At 39.1% G+C, this 14,297-nt stretch overlaps 1 protein-coding gene across 3 annotated transcripts in view; it reads right to left on the bottom strand.

The window, feature by feature from the left end:
• Positions 1-14,297, bottom strand: part of RHBDL2 (rhomboid like 2) — a 138,154-nt gene that overhangs the window by 14,150 nt on the left and 109,707 nt on the right. For all 3 annotated transcript variants that reach the window (XM_036257366.1, XM_036257364.1, XM_036257365.1), the window contains exons 5-6: positions 3,056-3,156; positions 1,158-1,218 (exon numbers count right to left, since the gene is read on the bottom strand). In XM_036257366.1, coding sequence (XP_036113259.1) covers positions 1,158-1,218; positions 3,056-3,156 — 162 coding nt within the window. The remainder of the gene's footprint in view (positions 1-1,157; positions 1,219-3,055; positions 3,157-14,297) is intronic.

Here is a 14,297-nt window from a genome sequence, read left to right as displayed (position 1 = left end):
TAGTCACGCCCCCGGCCTATCACTTCTTTAGTGAAAGATCTTAAGCCAGCCATGTCCATTGTTGTTGTGCTTCTAGGTTAACACATCTTTGTGCCAGAATACCCCTGGAAGGTGGTATTAACCCTCAAGAGAGCACATAATCTTGCTAATTTATAATCCAATCACTGCTTTGCTTTCTACAATCCTCCTTACATCCCCTCCTTAATTGTAAATGCATAAAAGAAGCTGCAAAACTGTTATTTTTCCAGAGCATTTGAAATCTGGCTCCCCAGCATATATCATCAATTTGGCTCAAAGAAATTCATGAAAACTCTCTACAGGTTTGGACTTTTTTTTTTTTAAATAAATAGTTTTTCTTTATTGATTTTAGAGAGAGAGAGAAACATCGATGAGAGAGAACATCCACTGGCCGCCTCCTGCATGCCCTCCACTGGGGATATGGCCCACAACCTGGGCATGTGCCCTGACCGGGAAAAGAACCGGCGACATCTTGGTTGACACTCAACCACTGAGCCACACCAGACAGGCAGGTTTGGACATTCTTTTGTCGATGGTGTGGAATCTACCCTGACTCTCAGACACAGATAAAATCCCACTTCCTCTCCAGATTGAACACTCTGCCCAATTCCTTTAGCGTGTAATTCTCTTCTGTAATTCTTGCAGCTGTCAAAAGCCACATTAGTCACTCTCCTAGCTCCCTGAACTTTCAGTTCCTTTTCCTCCATTCTCATGATCAGTCCTCAGCTACTACTCCATGCTCATATTCTAAATCAGTTTTGTGGGGGGTTTTTTCCAATCTGCAAATTTAGAAATTGAGGACAGCTTTTCCTTTTCAGAAAAAAAATATACAGAATCCAAAATATGAACAAGAAAAATCAGTATATAAAACAAAGGAAGCCAGTCCACTCTTTTGACCTCCCTCACTCAGAAAGGAACTGAAAGGAAAAACCCGTTACTGCAGCACCTCTAAGAACCACCCACCGGGGTATGCGAAAACCCCACCATTTATACCGTTCTGCTTAGGGCTCAGGAGCTGAGGATTTCTGACTCTAGGCTAGCCACCATCCTACATTTTAGCGTGTAGGAAATGTGAGAAGAACTTCTGAAGGATGAACCAATAAAATTGAAGGAATGAAGTGTTCACAAAACAAACTTACTTATCAAGATGATGATCAGTAGTCTGACAATTCCGAAGGCAGGAATCATTTCTCGAAAATTCTTGCAAAGAGATAATGATAAGATAAGCTCTCTATTGGCAAATGAAACCTCAACTGTACTCCCTCTTCATCTTCTTTTTCATTTAGAATAATGTTTGAGTGTCAAATATTTGCAAAACAAAGAACGGCTATAATAGCCCAGTTTTCAAATGTATTTGGGAAGTACAACTCTGGTGTAGTTTGAAGAACAAAACTGAAACATGACATTTAACACCATGATATAATCTAGACACAATTTTATGATCAGGAAATGATCTAAATATAAGTAACATAAAATCAGCATTTAATATGTAATAGATAGATATAGATGCTGTCAAACCAAGTCTGATGAAATATTTCTAAGGGTTTTTTTGGTTAATATTCATTTGATACTTCTTTGTCCTCTTTCTAATTAGGAGTTAGGAAAAAACTAACATTTGAGTACTGCCTTAGTTTTTTAAGATAATTTCAAGAAAATTTTTAAGTGTTGGTCAGAAAAATCACCTCAGTCCAGCTTGCAGTAACTTCATGTGTTAACTAGAGAATGAAGTCAGAAAGACATTGCTACTTTAATTTACTGAGTTACATCTTCGTTTCCTTTCAAGTTTTTCACTCTCTTCCCAAGAAGTAAAGATGCTGAAATAGCCGTGTTTATTCTAAATAAAATTTCAAACTGTTGTGACCTGACTTATAGAAAGAATACTTTACATAACAATCCAGTACACACATAAATAGTACTTATTATAACTGAAATTTTTTCCACTTTCTTTTTGCTTAACTTTCCACAACACTTAAACTGAGTTCACAACCACTAATGGATTGAAATTCAAAGTTTGAAAAACATTTTTCTAAATGCCTTCTATTTTTGGAACAGTTTTATAATTGCTTCATAGTGTTCCTCCTATAGTATTTTTAAAGTATAGATATATAAATAAGTATAAATAAAACATTAATACTTTATATTTTTAAGTATACCTACATGGTTAAAGAGTTAAAAACTAGACAGGATTTTAGTCTGTTTTAAAAAGTGGTTGGCATTCTCACTGTATCATGGAAAAGTAAAATAGTATGTAAACTTTGGAGGATGATTTGGCATTGAAATCCACTTCTAGGGAATTATCGTACAAAAAAAAAATCACGCAAATGCAAGATAAATGTACAAGAACATTCTTTACAGCATTGCTTGTAAATGTAAAAAATTGGCATCACTTCCTATTTTTTCCAGCGAAAGATTAAATAAGTCAGGATACAGCTCTATCCTGTATAGGACCCTACAGTATAAAGGGTGCTGCAGAGCACTTGGAAAGAGGTGGATTTCTCTGTACTGATGGGTAGATGGTCAGGATACTCAGTGTTAAAACGCAGAACACTATAAGGGTGGTTCCATTTTTGTAATATTAATTTTGGTAAGATTTTGAATACATATAAAAGAAGATCTGAAAGAATGTATATCACACTGTTAACATACTATGTTGGGGATTCTAACTTTCTATTTCTCAGTTCCAATTATCAATTATATCAATTATCCTCATACCAAATACCAGTTTGTTTGTTTTTTCTTTAAAAAAGGGTCCATAGCCCTGGCCGGTTTGGCTCAGCGGTTAGAGCGTCGGCCTGCGGTCCTGAGAGACCCGGGTTCGGTTCCCGCTAAGGGCACGTACCTCGGTTGCAGTTTGTCCCCGGCCCTGGTCGGTTGTGCGGGTGGCAGCCACTTGATGTGTTCCTTTCACATCGATGTTTCTCTCTCTCTGTTCCTCTCTCTCCCTCCCTCCCACTCTACCTGAACAAAAAATGGAAAAATGTCCTCCGGTGAGGATAAAAAAAAATTTAAAATAAAAAAGGGTCCATAGATTTCTTACCACCAGAACATTCATAAAATAGCCTCCCATCAGAGCATAGACTCCTCCTGAAGCACCCACAAGATATTTGAGTGGGTCAAAGATGGAGCTGGCAAGGGATCCTAAAGAAATAAAACACAAAGGATCAGAGGACTCTAAGAATCATGAAAGATCAATCTTTCTAATCTAAAGTAAAAGTATGGGAGGTTTGGGCCATTATCATATTAACAAGCAACATATTCACTTTGTCTCTTCTATATTATAAAAGTATAGCTATAGCTTTTTAGGCTACCTACCTCAATTTTTCTGAAACACTGATTGTTCAATATGAAGACAGTATAACAGTAATAAAAGCACAAACTCTGGAGCCAAAATTACCACCTGTGTTACTTGAGCAAGTTTCTTAACCTTTATGTGCCTTAGTTTCCCTACCTAGGAAATGGATATATTAACCTCAATGAGTTGTCATGGGAAGTAAATGAGTTGTTATGTGCATCATGTTTAGAACACTGCCTGACATGTATTATATACTTGTTATTGTTTCAAAATATTCTACATGTTTAACCCAAACTATCAAAATACCTGAGACATGCCAACACTTTATCTTATCTAATGGCTAGCTTTCTCAAGGACTCAAGATGTGGCCTTTGAACATTTCTCAACATACCATTCAATCAGACTCACCAAGCAAGATGAAATCTATTTGCTAACCCAATCTTAGATTGCCTGAACCACCTCATTCAGACTCTAACATATTCTCTCTATACTACTTAGATCTATTATTTGATCTCTTGCTTTTGAAGCCTTCCTTCATTCCTTAGAATCCAGTATAATATCTACTTTGTGCAAGTAATACAGAGTCTGACCTTAGGAATCTTACAAATGAATGAGCAAACAATCATAAAATGCAGAATATGATAACTGCTATAATTTTTTTTATCCTCACTCAAGGATATGTTTATTGATTTTTTTTTTCTCTTAGAGTTTGTCACATTCTATTTTTTATTTATTTTTTAATTTTATTTTTGTTACAGATGTTCCTCCTTTTTTACCCCATTGATACCCCTCCCCCCATCCCCGGCTTTGTTGTCCATGTCCATTGGTTATGCATACAAGCATATAAGTTCTGTGGTTTATCTCTTCCCACCCCCCACCACCTCCTCTTCTGAGGGTTGTCAGTCTGTACACTACTTCCATGTTTCTGGGTCTACCCTATTCCTCAGACTATTATGTTTATTGATATTTTAAAAATATGTTTTTAGCCCTGCCCAGTTTGGCTTAGCAGTTAGAGCGTCGGCCCATGGACCACAGAGTCCGGGGTTCGGTTCCCGCTAAGGGCATGTACTTTGGTTGCAGTTTGTCCCCAGTCCCGGTTGGGGTTGTGTGGGTGGCAACCAGTCAATGTATCTCTCACATCGATGTTTCTCTCTCTCTCTTCCTCCCTCTCTCCTTTCTGCTCTATCTGAAGATAAATGCAAAAAATGTCCTCGGGTGAGAATAAAAAATATGTATATATACACACACACACACACACACACATATATATATGTATACACATATACATATATATACACACATATACATGTTTTTATTGATTTCACATAAAAGAAGGTAGAAGGAGAGAGAAACATCAATGCTGCTTCCTGCACACCCCATACTAGGGATCAAGCCTGCAACCCAGACATGTGCCCTGACCAGAATCGAACTGCCAACCTCCTAGTACATGGGACGACATTCAGCCAACTGAAACACAGCAGCGGGCTGTTCATTGATTTTAGAGAGAGGAAGGGAGAGAGAGAAAAACATTTATGTAAGAGAGATTGATCAGTTGCCTCCCATATGTGCCCAACCAGGGATCGAACCTGCAACCAAAGTATGTGCCCTGACTGGGAATTGAACCTGCAACTGGGAATGGAACAATGCTCCAACCAACTGAGCCACCAGACTGAGGATGATTTTTTTTTTTAATATAATAAATTTGCTATGGAGGCATCTAAGAAGGAGTGACTTTCTCAGCAGAGAGGTGGAGGCCCTGCTACTCTGAGAAGGAGATGGCTTTTTTTTTTTAATCCTCGCCCAAGGACAGTTTTTCATTTATCTTTAGACAGATTAGGAAGGAGGGAGAAAAGGAGAGAGAGAGAGAGAGAGAGAGAGAGAGAGAGAGAAACATTGATGCAAGAGAGACACATCGACTGGTTTCCTCCCACGTGACCCTCACCAGGGCCAGGGACAAACTGCAACTGAGGTATGTACCCTTGACCAAAATCGAACCCGGCTCTCATTGGTCCGCGGGCCGACCCTCTAACTGCTGAGCAAAAACTGGCCTGGGCAGCATATGGCTTTAATTTTTTTTAATTTTTTTTTGTTTCTCTTTGTTTTACCCCATTGGCTCCCCCCTCCCCAACCCCCCCCCCCACCGCCCTGTCCCTGGCTTTGTTGTCCATGTCCATTGGTTATGCATATATACATATAAGTTCTGTGGTTTATCTCTTCCCACCCCCCCACCCCCTCTTCTGAGTGATGTCAGTCTGTGCCCTACTTCCATGTTTCTGGGTCTACCGTATTCCTCAGACTGTTATGTTCATTATATTCCGTATATAAGTGAGATCATGTGGTACTTGTCTTTTTCTGCTTGGCTTATTTCACTTAGGATAATACTTTCCAGGTCCCTCCGTGTCATCTCAAAGGATAAGAGATCTTTCTTTCTTACAGCTGCATAGTACTCCATTGTGTATATGTACCACTGCTTTTTTATCCATTCGTCTACTGATGGACATTTGGGCTGTTTCCAGATCTTAGCTATTGTAAATAGTGCTGCTATGAACATGGGGGTACATATATTCTTCCTAATTGGTGTTTCAGGCTTCTTATGGTATATTCCTAGAAGCGGGATCACTGGGTCAAATGGAAGTGCAATTTTTAAGTTTTTGAGGAAACACCATATTGTTTTCCATAGTGGCTGCACCAGTCTGCATTCCCACCAGCAGTGTACTAGAGTCCCCTTTTCTCCACACCATTGCCAACACTTGTTTGATGATTTGTTGATGGCGGCCATTCTGACAGGTGTGAGGTGATACCTCATTGTTGTTTTAATTTGCATCTCTCTGATGATTAATGATGTTGAGCATTTCTTCATATGTCTCTTAGCCATTTGTATGTCCTGTTTGGAGAGGTGTCTATTCAGTTCCTCTGCCCATTTTTTAATTGGGTTCTTTGTCCTCCTTTTGTTGAGTTGTATATATTTTGGAAATTAACCCCTTATCTGATGTATCATTAGCAATGATGTTCTCCCATACAGTGGGTTGCCTTTCCATTTTGATGACTGTTTCTTTTGCTGTGCAGAAGCTTTTTAGTTTGATGTAGTCCCATGTGTTCATTTTTCCCTTTGTTTCTGATGCCTACATTTTCTTCTAGAATTTTTATGGATTCACGGGTCACATTTAAGTCTTTTATCCATTTTGAGTTTATTTTTGTGTATGGTGTAAGTTGATGGTCTAGTTTCATTTTTTTGCATGTAGCTGTCCAATTTTCCCAACACCATTTATTAAAGAGGCTGTCTTTACTCCACTGTATGTTCTTGCCACCTTTGTCAAATATTAACTGAGCATATTGCCTTGGGTCCATTTCTGGGTTCTCAGTTCCACTGGTCTATATGCCTGTTCTTGTGCCAGTACCAGGCTGTTTTTATTACAGTTGCTTTGTAGTATAACCTGATATCTGGTATTGTGATCCCACCTACTTTGTCCTTCTTTTTCAAAATTCCTGTGGCTATTCAGGGACTTTTCTGGTTCCATATGAACTTTTGAAGTATTTGTTCTAGTTCTGTAAAATATGTCATTGGTTTTTTAATGGGGATTGCATTGAATCTATAGATTGCTTTGGGTAGTATGGACATTTTAATGATGTTACTTCTTCGAATCCATGAACAAGGTATGTGTTTCCACTTTTTTATATCTTCCTCTGTTTCTTTTTTCAATGTCCTGTAGTTTTCTGCAAATAGGTCCTTTACTTCTTTGGTTAAGTTTATTCCTAGGTATCTTAATTTTTTTGCTGCGATGGTAAATGGGATTGTTTTTTCAGTTTCTCTTTCTGTGAGTTCATCACTGGTGTATACGAATGCCATCGATTTCTTGACGTTAATTTTGTATCCTGCTCCTTTGACAAATGCATTTATTAAGTCTAGTAGATTTTTGATGGAGTCTTTAGGGTTTTCTATGTATAATATCATGTCATCTGCAAATAATGACAGTTTCACTTACTCTTTTCCAATTTGGATCCCTTTTATTTTTTCTTCATGTCTGATTGCTGTGGCTAAGACTTCCAGTACTGTGTTAAATAAGAGTGGTGAAAGTGGACAAGGAGATGGCTTTTTTATTAAACACTGAGGAATCTTTAAAAGTTGGACAGGGAAAACAAAGGAGAAGAAGGTACTTAGGATGTAGGGATCTGGAAAACCAAAGACATAGAAACGTAGGTATATGGATGTCTGAAGATCAGTAATAAGTAGTTCAATGGGTTTAGAGCAGTGGTTTTCAACTTACAGACTAGGGCTAGGGTGGTTGCATCTTAATCATATAAGAAATTCCTTTTTAAAAGACATATACAAATGTTCACTTCTGGCCATGATGGAGTCCCAAGTATAAGATTTGTCTTCCCACTTGAAATAGCTAAAAGCACTGAACAGAATATCTGAAACAATGTTCTTCAAGATACTGGACATCAGATAACAAAGGACGGTGAACCCGAAGAAACACAAAATGAATGAAATGAGTTGTCTGATTGCCCAGCTTACTACCTTAAGAGAGATGACAGGCTGCAGTGCATGGAGGAATAAACCCAAGTAGATCTCAGTAAACTTTAAGTTGATGAAATAGTTTAGAATTCAGAAAGACCTAGAGTTCAAAAGACAGAGCACCATAGAGAAGGAACCTGCATAGAGAGAGAATTCCAGAGAGAAGCATGTGAGGAAATTATCCAAACCAAGAAAAAAATCACCAGAAAGGAGTAGAGGGAAGAGTACCTCTTGCTCACACGACACCAGAGAGGCTAAGTAACTTTCCAAGCAAGAAAATGTCATAATTCATGGGGCACTGGGTAAAGTACCATAGGAGGGTCCTGTACTGGTAATGGGGAATAAGCACTAAACATGATTCGGGATAGTTTTACCTAGCATATCTTACCAGAAAGGATCAAACTGCTTCTAAGTAATTGAGTTCCAGAACAAATCTAAGGAATATTTATAGGACTACAATAAGATCCACCATTCAAAGGCAAAATGTGTAACATCCAAACGAAAACTGTCAGACATGAAGAGAAGCAGGAAAATGTAACCCATAGTAAGGAGAAAAAAATTAATTAAAACCTACCCAAATTGACACAGGTGTTAGATTTAGCAGTTAAGGGTAATTTACTAATTATTACAACTGTATTGTATATGTTATATAGAGACATATAACATATAAACAGACTCAAATCAAATCTAAAGATGAAAACTATAATATGTAAGATGAAAAAATAAACTTGTTGCCCTGGCCAGTTTGGCTTAGCAGTTAGAGCATCAGCCCATGGACCAAAGAGTCTCAGGTTCAGTTCCAGTCAAGGGCACCTGCTTGGGTTGCGGTTCAGTCCCCAGCCCTGATCAGGGTCATGCGGGAGGCAACCAATCGATGTGTCTCTCTCACATCAATGTTTCTCTCTCTTTCACTCTCTCTCCCTCCCACTCTATCTGAAGATAAATGGAAAAATATCTTCAGGTGAGGATTTTTAAAAACAAATAAATAAATAAACTTGTTGCCCTGCCCGTGTGGCTCAGTGGTTGAGCATTGACCCATGCACCAAGAGGTCCCAGGTTCAATTCCTGGTCAGGGCACATGCCCAGGTTGTGGGCCTGATCCCAATGGGGGGTCATACAGGAGGCGAGCAACTGATGTTCTCTCTCATCGATGTTTCTATCTCTCTCCCTTCCTCTCTCTCTCTAATATCAGTAAAGAAAAAAAAAATTTTTAAAGAATACAAATAGCAAACTCATTTTTAAAAAAATATTCAATCTTCTAAGTATAGTGATGCTTTAAACACAACACGGAGCAGCATCTTTTGGGTTTTTTTTTATTTTCTTTTATTGATTTTAGAGAGAGAGAGGAAGGGAGAGGGTAAGAGATAGAAACATCAGTGAGAGAAAACATCGACTGGCCACCTCCTGCATGCCCCCCACTGGGGATTTGGCGCACAACCTGGGCATGTACCCTGACCTGAAATCGAACCGGCGACCTCTTGATGCATGAGTTGATGCTCAACCACTGAACCACACCGGCTAGGCAGAGAACATCATCTTAAATGGTCTATGGCTCCACCCCAGTCAAAAAAAAAAAAGTGACTCTTCAATACATACCTTATACTACATATAAAAATGGATCACAGACCTATACGTAAAGTTTAAAATTATAAAACTTCTAGAGAACAAAACAGTGGAGAAAATCTTTGACCTTAGACTAGGTAAAATTTCTTATATATGACACTAAAACTCCATTCTCAAATATTAAAAACTGATAATTTACACTTAATCAAAATTTAAAACTTCTCTTTAAATGATACTATGAAGCCCAGCTGGTGTGGCTCAGTGACTGAGCGTCAGCCCATGCACCAAGAGGTCGCTGGTTTGATTCCCAATCAGGGCACATGCCCAAGTTGTGGGCCCAATCCCCAGTGGGGGACATGCAGGAGGCCGCCAATCAATGTTCTCTTTCGTCGATGTTCCTATCTCTCTCTTCCTCTCTCTCTAAAATCAATAAAGAAAAATGATTTTTTTTTTAAAGATACTATTAAGAGAATGAAAAGACAAACAACAGGCTAGGAAAAAAATATTTACAAGTCATATACCTTATAAATTACTTGTAATCAGAATATATAATATAAACTATTATGTATAATAAGGAATATAATCCAATTTTTAAATGAGCAAAAGATTTAGATAGATATTTTACCAAAGAAGATATATGGATAAATGAACACATGAAAAGATATTTCAATCATTAATCATGAAAAAATTCAAATTAAAACCCAATGAGATACTATTATATGCCCAATAGATTGGCTAAAATTTAAAAAACTGACAATACCAAGTGTTGATGAGGATGTGGAAGAACTAGAACTTCTGGTGGAGATGTAAAATGTACCACTTTGAACCATATGACCTTACAATTCCATTCACAGGTATATACCCAAGATCCACATAAAAACTTGTACACAATTGGTTGTTAGACTGATAAACCTCAAAGGGAAGGGAGTAGGTCGGGCTGGAAGAGAGAAACCAAAGAACTTATGTGCATATATGCATAACCAATAGACACAATAGTGTGAGGAAAGTAGGAGGGGGGTGGGAGTGAGGAGGAGGAGGTCAAAGGGGGATAAAAAGGAGGGACATCTGTAATACATTCAACAATAAAGATAAGTTTAAAAAGAAAAAAAACTTGCACACAAATGTTCATAGCAGTATTATTCATAATAGCTAAAAAGTAAAAACAACCCAAATGTCCATCAATTGATGAATGGATAAAGAAAATGTGGTATATTCACACAATGGAATATTGCCCAGTAATAGAAAGGAATGAAGCACAAGATACATGCTACAACATGGATGAATGATAAAAATATGCTAAGTAAAAAAGACCACATATCGTATGATTCCATTTGTATGAAATGTCTAGAATGGGCCGATCTAAAGAGACAGAAAGTATGCCCTGGCCAGTTTGGCTCGGCGGTTGAGAATTGGCTGGCGGACCAGAAAGTCCCGGGTTTGGTTCCCACTTGGGGCATATACCACAAAAAAAATAAATAAATAGCCCTGGCTGGTCTTGCTCAGCAATTAGAGCAACCGCCTGCAGTCCAGAGAGACCCGGGTTCAGTTCCCGCTAAGGGCACGTACCTCGGTTGCAGTTTGTCCCCGGCCCTGGTTGGGGCGTGTGGGGGACAGCCACTCGATGTGTCCCTTTCACATCGATGTTTCTCTCTCTCTCTCTCTCCCTCCCACTCTGTCTGAACAAAAAATGGAAAAATATCCTCGGGTGAGGAATGAATGAATGAATGAACAAACAAACAGAAAGTAGAGTAAGTGGTTGCCTAAGGCTGGAGAAGGGGTGTAGGGTGAGGAATATGGTATGATTCCTAATAGGTACAGGGTTTCTTTGGGGGACAAAATTATTCTAAAATTAGATTTTGATGATGGGTGCATAACTAAAAAACATTTAATTATACACTTTGAATGGGTAGATAATAAGGTAAATTATATCTCAGCATAACTATTTTAAAAGTTTGGCATTTTCTTAAAGTTAACTGCATCCTATGACAGGATCCAGCCAACCAATTCCAATGGAATCATACAATATTTACCCAAGAGAAATTTAAAAATTTGTCTACACAAAAACTTGCACACAGATTTTCATAGTAGCTTCATAATAGCCCCAAAATGGAAACAACCCAAATGTGCATCAATAGAAGAATGGATAAACAAATTGTGGTACAACCATACAATGAAATACTACTCAGCAATGAAAAGCAATCAAGTATTAAGGTGCACAACAACAAGGATAAATAGAAAAATAATTATGCTGAGTGACAGAAGTCAGACAAAAGAGGGTACATACTCTAAGATTCCATTTATATAAACAAACAAAACAATACTAATGCCAGAGGAAGTGGGGGAAAGGCAGGAAGAGGCAAGAGGAGGATGGGATTCCCAAGGGGCACAAGTAAACTGTTGGGGGAGTGACAGAAACGTTCATGATCTTGATTGTGGTGATAGTTTCACGGTTATATACACATATCAAAACTTATCAAACTGTACACTTTTCATGTGTGCAGTTTATTATATGTCAGTTATACATCACTGAACAGAAAAGCAAACACGCAGATCTCAGGGCCATGTACCCAGAGATTCTGATTTAGTAAATTTGGGTAGGATCTGGATAGCTTCATTCTAACAACCTCTCCAGGTGATTCTGATGATCAGTCAGATTCGGGGGTGCCCTGGGCTTTAGTGTAAAAAAGGCAAAGCAAAAAAGACAGTGGGCAGGAGGAAACTTTTGGAGGTGATGGATATGTTTATGACACAGATCGTGGTGATGGTTTCATGGGTGTATACTTATCTTCAAAGTCACCAAATTGTATACATTAAATATGTACAAATTTTTGTATGTGAATCATACCAAAAAAAAATTTTTTTCATCATATCAAGTCCAGCCGGTGTTGCTCAGTGGATTGAGTGTCCTCCCATGGACTGAGAGGTCCTGGTTCGATTCCCAGTCGGGTTGCAGCTTGATCCCCAGTAGGCTGCATGCAGGAGGCAGCTGATCAATGTTTCTCTCTCTCTCTCCCTTCCTCTCTCTCTAAAAAATCAATGAAAACATATTTTTTAAATAAAAATTTTTTAAAAATCGTTTAAATCATATCAAATCTTCCTCTAACTTCTTCATGTCCAATTTATATTTTGAATATTAGTAAAGAAGTTCATTCTTCAAAAAAAAGAAAAAGGCAATGGGCCCAGTCAGTGGATGGTAATGAAGCACAATCTTGGACATTTCAACTTTCAGCCACTGAAAATGGTCTAAAAGGACATAATATGACCTAAGCAGTGTTTGAGAAAGGTAACCCAAGCAGCAGTGCGAAGGATAGACCAGAATAGCCAAGAGATACCTGCCAAGAAGCTGTTGCCAAACTAGGCAAGGATCTGAACAGGTTATTCATGTTTTCTCTCTTCTCTGGAACTGGGACAGAGCTGATTTCTCAGGATGAAATCAAGCTGTGGGGAAAGGGGAATGTAAATGCTGAAGCCAGGCAGGGCCTGACCATCACAAAAGGTCAGGAAAAAGGTATGTGCAGGAACAGAAGTAGAAGGTGAAAGAACAGGATCCCCAGAAGCAGGAGGGAAGTGGGATGGGGAGCTGTCAGTAAGCCTTGCGAAGTCTACCTCATGACTGCTTCCTGTTCTCCATCCCCACTGCTCTAGGAAGCTGGCAAAGTTCTGATTGGTAAAAACATTTCCAGTATTGTCATAGGTCAGACTGTTCCTTTCCCGCAAAACAAAAAAAATAGGTGGAAGTCCTAACGCCTAGCCCCTCACAATGTGACCTTATTTGGAAACAAGACTCTTGCAGGTGTGATTAGGTACAATGAGGTCATGTTGGAGTATAACGGCGCCTAAACCAATATGACTGTGTCCTTATAAGAAGGGACACATGAAGAAAGAACGCCACATGACAGTGGAGGCAGGGACTGAAGAGGGGCAGCTGCAAGGCAAGAAATGCTGAGGTCCCCTGGCCACCACCAAAAGTTAGGGAGAGGCGAGGAAGGATTCTCAACAGGTATCAGAGGAGGGGGCATGGCCCCATTGACACCTTGATTTCAGACTTCTACCTCCAGATCTATGAGACAATGCAGTGCTGTTTTGTGATACTTCATAATGGCAGCCCTAGGAAACTAACACAACGCCCACTGCAATATAGGTATGTTCACTAACTTATAAACCACATGGATATGTACTTCTACACTAACATGTCTTTAAACACAAAATAGAATTTTAAAAGATGTGACATAGTGATTACATAATATTCTTAAATTATTTTTACTTCATTAATGTATTAAAAAATGTATCAAACTAGTCCTGGCCAGTTTGGCACAGCGGTTAGAGCGTTGGCCTGTGGTCCAGAGAGACCCAGTTTCGGTTCCCGCTAAGGGCATGTACCTCGGTTACAGTTTGTCCCCGGCCCTGGTTGGTCGTGCGGGTGGCAGCCACTCGATGTGTCCCTTTCACGTCGATGTTTCTCTCTCTCTTCCTTTCTCTCCCTCCCGCTCTATCTGAACAAAAAAAAAATGGAAAAATGTCCTCGGGTGAGGATAAAAAAAAAAAAAAAAAAAAAAAAAAAAAAAAAAATGTATCAAACTAGTCCTGGCCAGTTTGGCACAGCGGTTAGAGCGTTGGCCTGTGGTCCAGAGAGACCCAGTTTCGGTTCCCACTAAGGGCATGTACTTTGGTTGCAGTTTGTCCCCGGCCCCGGTTGGGGTGGAGTGGGTGGCAACCAGTCAGTGTGTCTCTTTCACATCAATGTCTCTCTCTCTCTCTTCCTCCCTCTCTCCCTCCCACTTTATCTGAAGAGTAAATGCAAAAATGTCCTCGGGTGAGGATTAAAAAAAAAAAAATGCATCAAGCTACGAAAAGACATGGGGGAAACAAACACATTTTACTAAGTGAAGGAAGCCATTATGAAAAGAC

This window comes from Molossus molossus, unplaced genomic scaffold (genome assembly GCF_014108415.1).
Source record: "Molossus molossus isolate mMolMol1 unplaced genomic scaffold, mMolMol1.p scaffold_m16_p_12, whole genome shotgun sequence".
NCBI classification, from domain to species: Eukaryota; Metazoa; Chordata; class Mammalia; order Chiroptera; family Molossidae; genus Molossus; species Molossus molossus.
The sequence above is the reverse complement of the archived record's forward strand: the minus strand, read 5'-3'. Positions and strand labels throughout refer to the sequence as shown.